This window comes from Lissotriton vulgaris, chromosome 6 (assembly GCF_964263255.1).
Source record: "Lissotriton vulgaris chromosome 6, aLisVul1.2, whole genome shotgun sequence".
In the NCBI taxonomy this organism is placed as follows: Eukaryota; Metazoa; Chordata; class Amphibia; order Caudata; family Salamandridae; genus Lissotriton; species Lissotriton vulgaris.
The window spans coordinates 46,501,285-46,519,462 of NC_141694.1; the positions used below are offsets into that span (position 1 = coordinate 46,501,285).

General features: G+C 45.9%; 1 protein-coding gene across 1 annotated transcript in view; it reads left to right on the forward strand.

Annotated features, from left to right (window-relative positions):
* MDGA1 (MAM domain containing glycosylphosphatidylinositol anchor 1) overlaps positions 1 to 18,178 on the forward strand; it is a 900,569-nt gene that overhangs the window by 476,659 nt on the left and 405,732 nt on the right. Inside the window, exon 6 of the mRNA XM_086925579.1 lies at positions 13,307 to 13,576. Coding sequence (XP_086781705.1) covers positions 13,307 to 13,576 — 270 coding nt within the window. The remainder of the gene's footprint in view (positions 1 to 13,306; positions 13,577 to 18,178) is intronic.

Sequence of the window (18,178 nt, forward strand, 5' to 3'; positions counted from 1 at the left end):
TATTAGAAAATAAATATATTGTATGTGATTATAACTAGGAGACAGGACTAATATACACTGTACATATTCAGAACAAAACAACAAGAAATGCAAAAATACATAGTCGTGACATAGAAAAGTAACTGAAAATTTATTAAAATATCAACAAAATAGAGAATCCAAATGTTAAACATAAATAATACATAAACAAAAACTTATTTCAGCGTCCATATAAACTAGACCACCCTAGATAGCTATGCGATTTTCATTCTAAGCATAAATGTGTCTATATGGGCATAGAACGCTTGTGCAGTTAATGTTGACGTTTCGACCCCCTATATACGAGTGTGGGTAGACACCATCACCATAGGGTCTTGATCAGGACTATAAAACAAGAGTTTATAGCCTTGTCAGAAAATATCTCTCAGAGAAATAGATTGCACAGTCTCCACTCAGAGTCAATCAAAACCTCAATGCCTGGAGTCTTTACACAAAGAACAGTTCATGAAAGGAGTCAATTAAAGGCATTCCTGTACAGCAGACGTCTTCTGCTTTGCAAAATTACTCAAAGGAGTAACCAGGGCTTCCTTGGGTCCTCCAGCGTGTTGAAAGCTCAGACGTACTCGGCAGTGTGTCCTTTAATTGGCTCCTTTCACGAACTGTGCATCAAAAAAAGTGATGTTCTTGCAGCGCAAGCCTCTCATAAATAAATCCCAATATATTCTGCATGTTTTTTAGGTCTTTGAGCATCAGGTAGCTACATATAAAATAATGAGCTACTAAAATGAAAAATAAGTTTTAAAAAGTTGTTAGCGGGAAATGCACTGATTTACATTATGAAACCTCTATTAGATAATGCACTGCAGAGATCTGTGTGTAACCAGAGCCACAGAATGAAATCTTGATTGGTGCAGTGGAGAATAGTGACTCCTGTATCTTTAGTGCTATAAGGTCACAGCCTGTGATATAAAGTACTATGAATCTGTAAGTCATTATTTTATACTTGCATTACTCACAGTATATTATAGATTGCTTCAAAATGTGCAAATAGCGATAAAATGGTGCTTCCAAAATGTAGATTTTAGTAATACCAGAGCGTATGTAACGCAGTATTTTTTTTACATATCTGTCTCTTCAGCAACTCATCAGGGGTACTAAACGCTGTGTAAATACAATTACAATTAAAAGCATGCACTTCACAGCCCAGTTGTTAACTCATTGCGCTACCACTAAAAAAAACCACGACTCTTTGTATTAGCAAAGCTTGGAGTGATTTGATCAATTAAACCCAGAACGGGCTCCAAAGCAGCCCTTACACTTGCAAATTAACTAATAGCTCACTTTTGCATTTCATTCAGGCAAGTAGACACAATGGCATGAAAGCTTTTCACAGCACAAGAGACTCAATTAATGAAACTTCCGGTTTTCTTTTTCCAAAACCAAAGCAAATGTTTTGGATTCCAGGCACAAGTGAGGCTGGGGAATGTGCGTCCCCCTTCCCAGGACTCTACGCCCCCCCCCCCCCCCCCCCTGGGGGTCGCGTCCCACAGATTGAAGACCTCTGATCTAATCTCATGAGGCTACTGGGAGTGCCACTGGCCTCGACTAGGCCACAGAGACCTTTCCTCTAGTCTCACGTGGCTACTTTGAGCATCACTGGGTCCCGGTGCGTTGTCGGTGGTGCCTGTTCATCCAGGTCAGCTTTAATCCATCATCCCTGGCTATAGCAGCCCAGTGTTTCCTTAAAGCTTATTTTTTTCAGAATGTGAGGTTTTTCGATTCCTCACTCTGGTACTGTTAATAATCAATAGCCACAGCCTAAATTAGTAGCAATTGTATTCATTGGAGCAACTTTGGGGGGTTTGCAAAGTTCTCTGCCTGATCTTCCTTCCGTTTCCAAGTGTTAGCTGCCTTCAGTCCCCTTAATCTGGCTTCTAATGCCACATGTACCCAGATAGCGCCTAGGCGCAGCGTCATACACGTTTTGCTGCTGCTTCCAACACCATACAGTGTGTGGTTGTGGGTCAGCCCACTTTAGCCACTGGCTCCCTTGCACTGTGAGTGACAGTATTTTGCCTAATTACATATCTACATCCCCCTGAAAAGAAGTGCACTTCTGTGTTAAGGACTTTAGCAATTCTATTCTTCTTTCCATTCTTTCAGCTTTTCCTTTTTTTCTTTTTTTTTAGTCGTCTTTGTGTGTTCAGGTTACAGTAATTCAAAGCCAAGATAAGAATACTATTTTCCTGTGATGTGCTTAAAATGATATATTCTGTGGTGAGCATACATTGCGTGAATCCATCGGCAATATCTCCAGTACTGTAGGCACTGTATGATGGAGACCTGAGTATTGTACTCCAGAGTGATACATTACTCGAGACGCCATTGGATTTTCTGTTATCGCAGAGCTGTAAGTCAGAGTACTTGTATGACAAATATATGACACCCCATACTCCTTAGTACCCCTTCTTTGGCTGACACCACATAGCTTTCGGTGGCTCCCGCCCACTGTCAGGAACCACCACATCTTCCTTGCCCCTCCCCCTCCCCATCCCCAGACACTGTTCCTAAATCACTTGTGACTTTCTAGTTGTTGCTCTTTCAGCCCTCCCCCTTCCACCTTTCATGCAGCAGAAAGAAAATGGATCCCAGGGGGGGAATTAAACTAACAACTGACATTCAAACTGGGGCAGGGACTGTGTGTATTGAATATGTGCCACCATGGAATTCCCCAAAGCCAGCAGGAAATAGAATATGCACACAAAACAAGGTTTATGAGCCATTTTTAAACACACTTTACTGTTTCATTTTGTTTATATAGCTACCCCTCAGATTGAGCACAATTTCTCTAATACTGTTGGGAATTCTTTTTTATTGGAAATGCAAATTAGTTAAGCAAATGTTGAAGGCAGCTCACAATGTGAAACAAGTAATATGAAACAACACACCAAATATAAACAGTTCCAGTAAAGTAAATAAAAACAGACCTTACTTAGAAGTCCTAATCTTCAGCAACAACCACTCCCCCTGCGACGCCTCTCGGATGTCCTTCAAACTTGGGCCCCCATCCACCTCTGCGGACCACGCCAAGGATCTCGGGATCACCCTGGACACCAACCTCTCTATGAGCAGACAGATCAACGCCGTCTCCTCATCATTCGTCCACATCATGTGAATGCCATGCACGATTTTCAAGCGGATCCCACTGAACACCAGACGAATGATCACCCAGGCTCTTATCACAAGGAGACTTGATTACAGAAAGGCCCTCTACATCGGAATCCCAGCCCATGTCCTACATGGACTCCAAACGACCCAGAACGCCGAAGCCAGGCTCATCCTGAACATCCTGCGAAATAACCACATCTCTTCACACCTCAACAATCTCCTGTGCCTCCCAGGCCAGGAAAGATGAAAGTCCAGGCCACTTACCACGCCTTGAAAGCTCTCCACAACACCTGTCCAGCTTATCTCGACCACCGCCTCAACTTCTACCAACCCATTGGACACATTCGATCTGTGTCCCAGGCAAGAGCACACCTCTCTCGCATCAAGAAGACGAGAAGCAGAGGATGCTCCTTCTCATAACTCACAGCCAAGCCCTGGAATAACCTCCCGAAACACCTCAGAACCCTGCAAACCCAGCATGGACTTTGAAAGGAACCTCAAGACATGGCTCTTCCAGATAAAACAGGCATGATCTCCTCCTCACCCTCAGGCGTGTCCTACTCAGAGCCCCGATACCCTCATGGGTGATTAGGTGTGCGCTACAAATTCACATAACATAACCTTCTGTTGCTTATCTGTGGTCTCTGCTGTACATGCCAATCCTCTTACGTTCAATGTTCTCCCTTTCTTAAGCGTATTTCACATCCCCATTGAACTGTCCGCCACCAACCTTTCTTTGCAATTTAGCTGTGCAAAAAACATTTGCAAGGTAAATTCACGAATCTATTTTTGAAATTAGTATTGGAGAAATGTTATGATGGCAAAGTGCATTTGAGACTCATAATCTTTGCAGGAACTTTACCTTCCTGGAATTAAATGCAAATGTGTTCCTGTCAAAGCCAAGAGTAAGTGCGTTTCAAGGGTTTCTTTGGATGTCGGGAGACGGACTTCACAACGGGGAAAATATATTCCCAAAGGAAAAGACAATAAAAGGAATTCTGTTTGTCAATTCACATTTATGTCAAACAGATTTATGCAGGTGCATTTTTCCAAAGGGTGGAAAATCTGTAAATGAAACTTTAATGCGGGAGACTACTCAATGAAATCTACAAAAGACATATATTACCTTCTGGAACTTTTGTGAAACCCATAAAAATCCCAAATGGGATTGTAATGAAAGAACACTACTATGGGAGCACATTACCAACTTCCAAAGCGGTGACTGCGTGAGTCGATGGCCAGATTACGGGCAGTGCACGAGGGACACAAAGGGCATTTACATCCACCCCCCGCCCAAGCACTTCCAAAATAGTATACAAAAGAGGCCACAGACACTTCTAGTGAGGAACACTAAAGGACATATTTATCAAGGGTTTGCGCCGAGCTTGCCCAACGCCATGTGGGGCATGCGTGACACAAACTCAAAAATGTGATTTATTAAGCCACTCAATATTGTGTTATTCTGCCCCAGGGAGGCATTTTCTGTGCGTTGCGTGGGTGTTCCCACACAACTCTCATAGATTTTGACGCAGTTCAACATTTACCATTACTAATAGACTTGGGAATGCACCAAAATGTTACGCCTTCCCAGGGGAGGTGTAACAAGGAGAAGTATCTTCATTTCTCATTGTTACTTCAACTTTATATGTGTGTTGTATTCTGCAGCATACATAGAAAGAGGAATATGCCTCAGAGGATTATTTTTGTGGAGGAAGGTACCCCTACCTGCACAAAAACAATCCTGCATGTAACGCAGGTCCACTTGAACCATGGTACAAGGGTGCCTGTGTTGGCCCTAGGCAGCACATTGTGCGCTAAAGCTGAGAAAAGGCAAGAATGTGATGTATTGTGTTCAATAATCCTGCGCTTTTCCTGGTGACTTGCTGTTGTGCGTTACTTTTTAATAAATAGGCCCCTGTCTGGGCATCATCTAGGGGAAGGCCCCTCTGATGATGTATTTTGAGAGTTAGGTCTCATGGACCCCATAGTCGTCCCCTGCAGACAGGGGTAGGGGGATCCAGCCCCTTCTTTAAAGTTATGCCACTCTGCTAGCCTTGATAGACAGGCCAGCGGCTTAACACAGCCAGTCTGTCTTTCACTGCTGTGCTGTTCACAGTGTGAGTACCTGCACTGGGGACAGAATATATTTTTGTAATCCGGTTCATCATCATGGTCTGCGCTGGGCCCCACCCATGGGGCTGTGTATGACTCAGACATGACATTTATAAATTGTTAAACTCAAGATCTAGATGTTCTTTTTTTCTACTAAACCCCCTTTTGTCACTCTCCCTGTTTCAGTTGCTCCATGTGGAAATGCATCTCTCTTCATCTTCCTTCCATGCTCTTCCTAGGTCTCCTTGGCTTCTCACATCTGTCCACTTTGCCAGCTTCCTTCTCTGCCTTGGACTGCACACCGGCCATTGCAGAGAATGCCAATCCTCCCGGCTTCATCCTCAGCAGCCAGCCTAATTCTCAGAAGCAAATCTCTGCTATGGTCAAGAGTCCCTGGACTGCACACCGGCCATTGCAGAAATCAAATCCTCCCGGCTTCATCCTTGACAGCCGGCTTAACCCTCAGAGGCAAATCTCTGCTAAAGCTCGAGAGTTCCTGGACTGCACACCGGCCATTGCAGAAAATGCCAATCATCCCGGCTTCATCCTCAGCAGCCGGCCTAATTCTCAGAAGCAAATCTCTGCTATGGTCAAGAGTCCCTGGACTGCACACCGGCCATTGCAGAAATCAAATCCTCCCGGCTTCATCCTTGACAGCCGGCTTAACCCTCAGAGGCAAATCTCTGCTAAAGCTCGAGAGTTCCTGGACTGCACACCGGCCATTGCAGAAAATGCCAATCATCCCGGCTTCATCCTCAGCAGCCGGCCTAATTCTCAGAAGCAAATCTCTGCTATAGCTCAAGAGTGCCTGGACTGCACAGCGGCCATTGCAGAAAATGCAAATCCTCCCGGCTTCATCCTTGACAGCCGGCTTAACCCTCAGAGGCAAATCTCTGCTTTGGTCAAGAGTCCCTGGACTGCACACTGGACATTGCAGAAAATGCCAATCATCCCGGCTTCATCCTCAGCAGCCGGCCTAATTCTCAGAAGCAAATCTCTGCTATGGTCAGGTGTCCCTGAACTGCACACCGGCCATTGCAGAGAATGCCAATCCTCCCGGCTTCATCCTCGACAGATGGCCTAATTCTTAGAAGCAAATCTCTGCTATGGTCAAGAGTCCCTGGACTGACACCGGCCATTGCAGAGAATGCCAATCCTCCCGGCTTCATCCTCAGCAGCCGGCCTAATTCTCAGAGGCAAATCTCTGCTATTGTCAAGAGTCCCTGGACTGCACACTGGCTATTGCTGAGAACACCAAGCCTCCAGGCTTCATCCTTGACAGCCGGCCTAATTCTCAGAGGCAAATCTCTGCTATGGTCAAGAGTCCCTGGACTGACACCGGCCATTGCAGAGAATGCCAATCCTCCCGGCTTCATCCTCGACAGCCGGCCTGATTCTCAGAGGCAAATCTCTGCTATGGTCAAGAGTCCCTGGACTGACACCGGCCATTGCAGAGAATGCCAATCCTCCCGGCTTCATCCTCGACAGCCGACTTAACCCTCTGAGGCAAATCTCTGCTATGGTCAATAGTCCCTTGAAGGCACACTGGCCATTGCAGAGAATACCAAGCCTCCAGCCTTCATCCTTGACAGCCGGCCTAATTCTCAGAAGCAAATGTTTGCTATGGTCAAGAGTCCCTGGACTGCACACTGGCTATTGCTGAGAATGCCAATCCTCCCGGCTTCATCCTCAGCAGCCGGCTTAACCCGCAAATCTCTGCTATAGCGCAAGAGTGCCTGGACTGCACAATGGCCATCGCAGAGAATACCAAGCCTTCGGCCTTCATCCTCGATAGCCGGCTTTACCCTTGGAGGCAAATCTCTGCTATAGCTCAAGAGTGCCTGGACTGCACACCGGCCATTGCAGAAAATGCAAATCCTCCCGGCTTCATCCTTGACAGCCGGCTTAACCCTCAGAGGCAAATCTCTGCTTTGGTCAAGAGTCCCTGGACTGCACACTGGACATTGCAGAAAATGCCAATCATCCCGGCTTCATCCTCAGCAGCCGGCCTAATTCTCATAAGCAAATCTCTGCTATGGTCAGGTGTCCCTGAACTGCACACCGGCCATTGCAGAGAATGCCAATCCTCCCGGCTTCATCCTCGACAGATGGCCTAATTCTTAGAAGCAAATCTCTGCTATGGTCAAGAGTCCCTGGACTGACACCGGCCATTGCAGAGAATGCCAATCCTCCCGGCTTCATCCTCAGCAGCCGGCCTAATTCTCAGAGGCAAATCTCTGCTATTGTCAAGAGTCCCTGGACTGCACACTGGCTATTGCTGAGAACACCAAGCCTCCAGGCTTCATCCTTGACAGCCGGCCTAATTCTCAGAGGCAAATCTCTGCTATGGTCAAGAGTCCCTGGACTGACACCGGCCATTGCAGAGAATGCCAATCCTCCCGGCTTCATCCTCGACAGCCGGCCTGATTCTCAGAGGCAAATCTCTGCTATGGTCAAGAGTCCCTGGACTGACACCGGCCATTGCAGAGAATGCCAATCCTCCCGGCTTCATCCTCGACAGCCGACTTAACCCTCTGAGGAAAATCTCTGCTATGGTCAATAGTCCCTTGAAGGCACACTGGCCATTGCAGAGAATACCAAGCCTCCAGCCTTCATCCTTGACAGCCGGCCTAATTCTCAGAAGCAAATGTTTGCTATGGTCAAGAGTCCCTGGACTGCACACTGGCTATTGCTGAGAATGCCAATCCTCCCGGCTTCATCCTCAGCAGCCGGCTTAACCCGCAAATCTCTGCTATAGCGCAAGAGTGCCTGGACTGCACAATGGCCATCGCAGAGAATACCAAGCCTTCGGCCTTCATCCTCGATAGCCGGCTTTACCCTCGGAGGCAAATCTCTGCTATAGCTCAAGAGTGCCTGGACTGCACACCGCCCGTTGCAGAGAACCCCAAGCCTCCAGGCTTCATCCTCAGCAGCCGGCTTAACCCTCAGAGGCAATTTGCTAACAAGCTACAAGAAATGTAACCACATAACTCCCTTCCTGCATCAAGCACCAAGCACCGCACAACTCTTCTCTCACGTACTGGTCTCGAAACCTGAAATCCTCTGGTGCTCTAAGGCAATCTAGAAACACAGAGGGGCATTTGGAGTTGCGTCGCCCTTGCGCCATGCAATGGGGCACAAGGGTGACGCAACTATTAAGTTTGATTTATCAAGCCATGCAATGCCACCTTGCATGGCCTTGCATGGGTAGATAAATCCAGAGTAACTCAATCCATTGGAACTCACTGCCTTGCAATACTCTGCCCCAGGGAAACATTTGATGGATGGAGCGTGGCTCTTCAATTCAATTTCAATTCAAATAAGTCTTTATTTCGACACATATATCATAAAAGATATATGTTCCCACGCACCCACCCATGGATTTTGGCGCCTTCCCAGATTTAAGAACAATGGTAGATCCGGGAATGCACCAAAATGCCACGCCTCCCCAGGGGAGGCGTAACGCGCAGAAATATGCTTATTTCTGCCCTCTTTTTTTATTTCTGTGTGCTGCATTTGGCGTTAGGGGATTGTTTTTGTAAAGAAAAGTCCTTTTTACAACGCACGCACCCCGGCACCATGGTGCCTGCATTGGCGCTGGCAGCCAAAGAGGCGCCAGAGCAGGGAAACAACAGGAATTCTTCACATTATGTTAAATACAGCGCATTCTTGCCCTTTCCCTTTCGCACAGCGCAGTTCAGCATGGTGGCTTGCTGCGCTGCAAGAACGCTACATAAATATGCCCCAGGATCCCTTCTTCTGGACCCACATCTTTCAAACTGGAGTGTTGCATGAATCAAACCTTCTCTGCAAAGCAAGGAGGATATGGATCTCTCTTCACCCACTCATACACATAACACACACGCACTCACACATGCACGCACACATACGTGTACACACCCACTCCCTCTCATCTCGCCCTGTGCAGCACTCCAGTCACAGCTGTGGTCAACCAATTCCATCTTCAAAAACCCTGTGACACACCCCCCCATTCTCTCTCAGGATAATGAACCCTACACCTTTACCTCACTCTCTCTTCTCTCTCAGTCTCCCACTCTCAGGCTCACCCTCTCGCACTCCCCACCTCTTTCTCTCCTCTCATTCACTGCCCCTTTCCATCTCTCCTCTATCACTCTGCACTCTTCCTTCTCCTCTCTCCATCTGTTTCCCTTCGCCGTCACTCTCTCTTCCTGTTTCATTTCCTCTCTCATCCTATCTCCTTTCTCTCCCTCCCTCTTTCCACTGTTCTCTCTGGTACTTTCCTCCCATGCCTTTCTTCTTCTAGGTGTCTCCCTTGCTCCCTCTGGTTCCCTTCCACTTGTTTCCATTTACCGGCCTCACTCTCCCCCTTCCTTTCACTCCCTCCCCTCCCCCTCCCCCTCCCTCTTCCACTCTCGGGGTGGATCTGATTAGTGGCTTGTAAACAGAAGGATTACAGGAGTAAAGCCCCTTTGATGGCTGACTTCAAGGGGGAGCTCTGTACCTGCAGGTATTTCAGTCCCCGCAGCTCCAGGTGTCCCTCTCGCACATCACAGGCTCCACCACAGATGGCGACAGCGGCCTGTCTAGAATGAGCGTGTGCAAAGGGTGCGCATGTCAGTTTGTCCTGCTCTAGCCTAATCCTGGCATGGGGGGTGTATTTATGAGCCCCTTGCGCCGCCGGAGCATCTCGGTGCAAACTACAACATCATATTCATGAGGTCACGTGGCTACGCATGGCCTCATAGATATGGAGGAAGACAAAGCAGCGCAAGTCCCTGTGCAGCCTTACTCTGCGCTCAGGAGGCATCCGTGGGCGTTGCAGGGGGTGTTTCCACTCCACACCCATGGATTTTGATGCTTCACCAGATTTACGAGAGAATGTAAACCTGGGGATGCACCTAAACCTTCTGCCTCCCCAGGGAAGGCACAACAAAGAGAAATCACTTCATTTCTCTTCGTTCATACCTTTTGCCATGTGCGCTGCATTCTGCAGCACACATGGAAATAGGAGAACGCCTCTCAGGATTGTTTTTGTGCAGGAATGTCCCTTCCTGCACTAAAACAATCCTGCTGACAACACAGGCACCCTCGCAACGTGGTGCAAGGGCGCCTGCGTTGGTGCTAGGCAGGCGAAACGGTGCCAGCGCAGGGGGAAAGGACAGGAGTACACTGTATTAGATAAATAGTGTCCATTCCTGCCCTACCTCAGATCCCCAGAGGCGAGGCCCAAAGTCTGCATGCGATCCAACATATAGGAGGCGTGAGGGTGCAAAGAACTCACAGCAACCCGGCAGGTGGAATAAAACATACAGATTTGCATCTTCGTGACTTACAGCTATGTACATGGATCATGCATGCCAATTATTATTATTATTATTATTATTAAAAATATTTGTACCGTGCACATACACCAACGGTTTCTTGGCGCTCTTGACAAACAGAAGAGGTCATGGAGAGGGGGTTACTCGAATGCTGACTGGAAAAAGAGGGTTTTCAACTGTCTACGGAAGGATTCATAGCTGGGACAAAGACGGAGAGTGAGAGGCAGGGAGTTCCAGGTGGAGGGAGCTAAAACAGAGAAACTCGAGCCACCGTGTTTTTTCCGTTTGTATTTGGGGACCACAAGGAGGTTGAGAGAGGAGGAACGGAGAGTTCTGGGGGGGTGTAGCGAACCAGGCGTGATGAAATAAAGGCGGGAGCCGCCTCGGTGAGTGCCTTAAAAACAGTACAAGCCATCTTGAACAGACACCGAGTGGAGACAGGGAGCCAGTGGAGACTACGGAGGAGGGGGGTGACATGATGATACTTGGGTTGGTGAAAGATCAGGCGGGCAGCCTGATTCTGCACCAATTGCAGCCGATGGAGGTGGCATGCCGGGGTCCCCACGTACAACAGGTTGGCGTAGTCAAGTCTAGAGGTGATGAGAGCAATGACCACAAAATCAGGGCGTCTCTTGTGAGGAACCTACTGATTTTTTGGATCCTCCTGAGTTGGAAAAAACAAGATGAAGTCACTGAGTTTATTTGTGCCCTCATCGAGAGATCTTCAGAAATCATCACCCCTAGACTCTTGACTGTACTGACCGGAGTGGGAGCCGTCCCCAGGGAAGGTGGCCAGAAGGTGTCATTCCAAGGGTTAGCAGGACCCCCCGTGAGTACCAGCTCAGTCTTTGTGGGGTTTAGTTTAAGTTGACTGTGGCACATCCAATCTGAGATGGTCAACATAGTGGACTGAAAATGAAAGCTAGAAGAAGGTTGGGAATTGATGGGAAAGATTAACTGAAGATCATCTGCATAATTGAAGATTGTGACCGGAGAATTTCTGAGGATAGCTAAAAGGGGTTGTAAATACAAATTAAATAAAAGAGGGGATAGTGCCGAGCCCTGGGGGACCCCGCAGGTTAGAGATGTGTAAGGTGCAGAGAAAGTGGACAAGTGGACAGCTTGAGTTCGCTGGTCAAGAAAGGAACTTAGCCAGTCGAGGGCCACTCCCTGAATGCCAGCATTATGGACACGGTCGATCAGAATAGCATGATCGACCGTGTCGAATGCTGCAGAAAGGTCCAAAAGGACAAGGGCCTGATAGGTGTTTTTATCGGCACCAGTCCTGAGGGCATCCATGACAGCTACTATAACCGCCTCGGTTGAGTGGAGGGGTCGAAATCCAGCTTGTTGGACATCCAGGAAGGAGGATTTCTCTATAAAAGAGGTCAAGCAGCGGGTTACATACGTCTCCAAGATCTTTCCTAAATAAGGGAGAAGGGATATGGGGCGGTAGTTGCTTAAGATGGTAGGGTCCGCATTAGGTTTTTTCAGGATAGGTAGGACGGCTGCTTGTTTAAAGGAGCGAGGGACCTCTCCAGTGGCCAGGGAGTGGTTAAGCAAGGCCAGAGGAGGGTCCGGACAGGCCAGAAAGGCCTCCCTCAGGATCAGAGGAGGGCAACAGTCATTGGGTGAACCTGAGCTGACTTTGAGAAGCAATGAAGAGAATTCTTTTAAGGAAATAGGTGGGAACTCTGTCAAAAGGCTAGTATTCTTGGGGGGGGGGAAAGAAAAAGGGACGGGAGGAATGGGGTTATTGTTTTTTATGGTTGTGATTTTTTCAGAAAAATAAGAATTTAAAGAGTCACAAAGGGTTTGAGTTGGCTGAGGTTGGGGAGTAACCCTGTCTGGCAAGGAGAGCTCATTTACGATAGAGAAGATCTCTTTGGTTTTATTATTAGAGGCAGTTATCTTATGAGAGAAATAGGCAGTTTTGGCTGTCAAAATTGAACGTTTGTAGGATTGAAGGGTGTCAACATAGGCACGTTTAAGCAAGGGGTCATAGTTGCGCCTCCAGCGACGTTCCGCTTGCCGAAGGGCAAGTTTATCGGTTTTGAGTTGGTCGGAGAACCAACGTTGGGCGTCGTGGGGGCGCTTGGCTTTGATTGTTTTAAAAGGGGCCACTTTATCACTGGCGAGGCGTAGCCATTCGTCAAGGTGATGAGCCTGGTCCTCCAGTGAGGTTGCAGAGGTGGGAGGGGTGAAAGTCAAGATGGCATGGAAATCTGCCATATTAGCCCTTTTCCAGTTGCGAGCTGAAAGATTCTTTACCAGGGGAGGACGACAGGGAGAGTGAAGGTGTAGAGAGAAAGAAATAAGAAAATGGTCAGACCATGAGCAGGGGCGGACGTCAAGAGAGGAAATGTCTAAATTGATCGTCCAGACCTGATCCAGAGTGTGGCCTTTTTGGTGGGTAGGGGAATGGACATGCTGGGAGAAATTCAAGCTGGTTAGGAGATCGGTGAATTCCAATCAATCAATCATAGCATTTGTAAAGCGCACTACATACCCGTGAGGGTCTCGAGGCGCTGGGGGTGGGGGGGGGTTGCTCCTGCTCAAAAAGCCAGGTCCAGAGCTGTAAGATAGCTCAGAGGGTTGTAGGAGTACTGCAGAAATGTATGCAAAGTTTGTATGTCATCGAAGAAAATTCTGTCATGGGTAGTCAACCATTCACCTTCTGAGATCGGCGGGTCACTCGGAATTAGGGCTTGGTTATTAAATGCCTGTTGTGGTCTCTGTTTCAGCACCCCCTGCGCTCAAGATGTCTGTCAACGAAACCCTGGTGGTGAACCCTGGTGAGAACGTCACCCTTCAGTGCACGCTGACAGGAGGAGACCCCCCACCCCAGGTCGTCTGGACTCACTCGCCCAACCCCATGCCCAAGAACAGCCTTTCTCAGGGGGGCAACCTCACCATCTGGGGCATTCAGCCAGAGGACTCGGGTTACTACAACTGCACAGCGACCAACAACGTAGGAAACCCTGCCAAGAAGACGGTCAACCTCTTAGTTCGATGTAAGTTTCCCAAAGAATTCTGTGTGAACTTGAGGAATTCAAAGTATATACTTGGGTCTGTGTGTGTATTATGTGTGTGCGCACTGCCATCAAAGTAGGTGTGTGTGTGTGTCTGCGAGTGTGTGTATCCCTGTGCGTGGTCCTCAAAGTATCTACATATGTGTGAGTGTGTGTGCATGTGTGGCCATCAAAGTATTTGTGTGTATGTGAGTGTGTGTGTGTATGTGTGTGAATATAGCATGTTACATCGCATACGTTTACAACGCATGCAATTACAACTACTGCATTGTTACTTCGCAGTACGTTACAATGCAGGTCGTTACATCGACTTGCTATAGGGGGCGTGCTGGATTCAGAAATGGTATAATTTACTATTCCAACTCCAGTGTTCGATTAGTAAATTATACTATTCCTTAGGTTAGCGGGCCCCCTAATGCAAGTCGATGACAGCCAATCGGTGCAAATGTCAGTGCAATTCTACTGGGCGCCAGAGAAGCCTGGCACTAGTGCAATGTGCGTGCAAGGGCCCCGCGTGAACCCGTAGAGGCACTCCCAGACGCGTCTGCACAAGTCTCTGATGGGAATGCCAAGGGTTGGGGTGTTAACAATTAACTATAAGCCATAATAAAATAAGAAGTTCAGGAAGGCTCACAATCGTGGAAGATGGCTGGTGTCTCTGCGGATTAGTGGTAATCTATTACCTAGTACCCCTCTTTGGAACTCGGAGGCCTGGAGTTCATTAATACCGTCTTTACTTGACCAGATAAAACCGTGGGGCATATTTACAAGGGCTTTATCTCCGCTCTTTTGCCATAAAAAGCCAAAAATGCGGAGATAAAACTATTGCCCTATTTAGAAGATGGTGCTAACATGCATAATCACATGTTAGCACCCTTTTTCCCGACGCCTCCCTTTGCATCTCTAATGAGATGCAGAGTGGGCGTCACTGGGCATACCCCAGATGGAATACCTTGCAAATATCGCTGATGTTCACATCGCGATATTTACAAGGCAGCCCACAGGATTTAAGCACATGTTAGATTTTGGCGAAAACTGCGGTTTTCGTCAAAAACTAACATCCGCTAAAATCCTGACCTACCTATGCTTAACATAAGGGGTGGATTGTGCTGATACGACCACAGGGTCGTATCAGCAAGGTTATCGCCGTTTTGCAGGGAACATCGCTGGAAAACCAGCGATGTTCCCAGCAAAACGCCGATTACCCCACAATCGCGGGTAATTATATCGCCCTGGGGAAACGCGTTGTAAACAACCCTCTAACAGGGCGATAAAATACAGCGATTAACGGCAATAAATTAAAAAGCGCTAAGTGCCCTTTGCGTTTATTTATCGCTATCCTTGTAAATATGCCCCTGTCTGATTCTGGGCACACCATTTAATCTCCCTTTGCTGGAAATTAAAACATTTTACAATGAAAATATGTGTAAAGCAAAAAACAACAGTAAAGTTTGCTGTGTAATCCTGTGCCAGTTTCACCCCTCTTCAAAATCACTTTTTGTAATTCTCAAATGGACCAATCATGCCTCAGTGTGTTACATGCAGCCCGTTACATTTGAGGCATTACTGGTACAATAACAATGTTTTCTGTAAACGGTTGTTCAGTCTATCAGATATAAAAAATAATAAAAATGTTTAACTAGGGCCATAAAAGGAAAATGGGGCCGCGCCCTTGACAAGTTTAGAAAACTCTGATCAGCAGAAGAGTTGAGTCAAGCAGCAGAACTGACTCACACTGAGGTGTCTCTAGCTTGTAATATATGTAAAGAAAATGTACATTATTTGTTAAATCTTGTGCATTTGCATCTGATGCACAGCGTGCTCTTGTGCATGCCCACTTGGTGTAGATGGGAAGACCTGTTCAGCAAATAAAGGAGGCAGGAATCAGGGTGAACAATACATGCTTGTTTAAAGCTCTCACCAGTGGTTTCCAGCGTGTCCAATTTTACAGAAAATGACATCTGACTTTTAATTCAACCAGCGATTTTTAAAAATTGGTTTCGATTACAATTTTTGGGAGCGTTAGCTATTATCAAGCACATTTGTTTGACGCATGGCCATCATAGAAAACATTTTTTAAAGAACAATTCTATAAGAATTGATGTCCCAATTAAAAAAAAAAGTCTCACCTAAAATAGAAATTGATTTTAGGCTGAACCTTTGTGTAAATCAGTTTCCTTTTATTTCTTGTTTCTGCACACACAAGAAAATAGGTTAATGCTCTGCAAATAAATCACCACATAGAAATTCTATTACCACTTAAATAAATATAAATGGACCTTTGTGTATATTAATTCGCTGTGTTAATCGATTGTTCTCGAACCTCTAAAGATCTGGCTCTTTTAGCTGGAGTGTTTTATCTTCCATCCAGTCTCTTCACCTCCCCCTTTAATTTTTCTGTGTCCTAGGCTTTTTATCCTCTCCAACTTGAGGCACCTTGTGTGTGCCATGCCTGTAAACATAAAAACATTGATGCACGCATGTATTAGATATGTCACCTCATATAACATTTGATTATCTCCAGTTGTATCAAAAATGTAAATTAGTTCTAGTTTCAGATTTAAACTAGCAAACATGAAAAAGTCTTCATGCAATTGGACACAACACCCCCTGTCGCATGCAATAAATGATTGTGCCATTTTGAAAAATTATGGTTTTTCCGTCCAAAATTGTTTGTAAGTTACATATTTCAATTTTATGCATTTATATGTGTCGATTTTATAGTTGAGTATGACCTGAATCTGATATTAATAGTGATTAAAAATAAAAAGTTGTAAGAGATGTAAATCCCTCAATTAAATGTATATTGAACTGTAAGCGAGGAATTAACACAGTTGCTTGTGACACTGTATACAAAGCAGTAACAGCCTTGAGGTGTCAGAAGAGGGGAGAGACAGGCAGACAGTTCACCAGATCCCAGTCAGATCACAAGGACGGTATGGAATGGAAGTGACATGATGATACAGTCACAAGGATAATCTGGCAATAAATAAATGTAAATTAACCTGAAAATAGATTACCATGGAGATGTAACAGAAAAGTAGTTAGTGTTGGACCGGGTGACCAATCAGAGCACTCGGAGCGGTTGTCCTGTAGGGGTAGGAGATCCTACCAGTAACAACGAGGGGTGCAGGTCTACATCAGTGGAAGATCTAGTGTGGGGCTGTCGAACAAAGGCGGAGCCAGCACTCTCAACAACCTTTGAGAAACTGGTAGAGTCTCCCAGTTTAGACTGCCCAATGGCCAAAGTGTAACCGGAAGGGTCCGCTCCAACCTGCGTGCTAGTCTAGTAAACAACATGATCCATTTTATACCCTACAAAATGTACATCATGTTGTTGCTTTCTAACTAAGGTGACGCTTTGTAAGTTTCAATATATATTCATACGTATCTAATAAATCTATCAATTTATTGGAAGTATGTCATTCACAGTGAGATGTGTCCATTACCACACACTAAGCAACATTGGTGGGAAAAGAAGGCAATGTTCTGGAAACTTATGAACTGTTTGAAAAGTCGTCCTTGGATTACTGAATGCTTTATGAAAAAGTATACCAATATTGCCATGAGAAAGAGTGAAAAGGAAAGACTACAGTATCCTGTGGCAGTGACAAGTAGACATAAAAGAAAGACTGTATATGCGAAAGAATAAGAATTGAGTTTTAAGATCTGTGCTCAGAAGATTGTGTTCACAGAGTCAATTTAACTCTGCTTCCCTAGGCATGTTATCCAAGGCTGTTCGTTTAAAAAATTAGAATGAGAGAGGAATTCTAACTTTTTCTACAAAATAATTCAAAAATAAACACATTAGTGAATCTGGTTGTTTCATTTTATCACTTCTTAGAAGTGGATATAACAAGAGTAGGATCAAACATGACTTTAGAGTACTGCCACATGCTGTGCCTGAGTAAGTGGGCACCCTAATGACCCAGTTTTAGATTTCATAAATATTTATAAAAATGTAAGACAAATCCCAACCCACCAATCCTGGTGGCAGGCTTAATCAATGGGTTTACCTCATCTGACAGACATTCTTGGGTGAGGTATGGGCTCCTTAGTATAATTAGGAGTGTTTTTCTTTGTGAATGTGCTTTCTTTCGTTTTTAGTGGGGATCCAATGTGAGATAAAAAAAATTCCTATACATGTTCCATAAGCATTTTTTATTAAGGTATTTTAGAGGAGTATTACGAACAAAGTGAATAAGGGGATGTTAGGGATAACTATTGATCCCGCATCCCACTGGTCGACATGTTTCAGCCATGTCATTAACCCAGTCCAGAAACCACGGTTTATCCTTCAGGACCTGGATCCCAATTTACAAAATGGGCAGCAAAGGTCCTGTATGTTGTACCATTGAAAATCTTGTCAATACTTGACTACTTGTCAACACTTAGCTACTTGCAAGAAGTGAGGTGGTTTCATGGGCACAAACTGAAGATGAAGTGGATAGGCCCTGAAATGTGACCAGATTGTTCCCGAGAGAGTAGACTGTGCCTTCTCTGTTGCTCTCGCTGCTCAGTAATCTAAGCGCCAGGATACCCTTTGGGTGACAGCCGCGCTATACAAGTGCACCTTACATTACA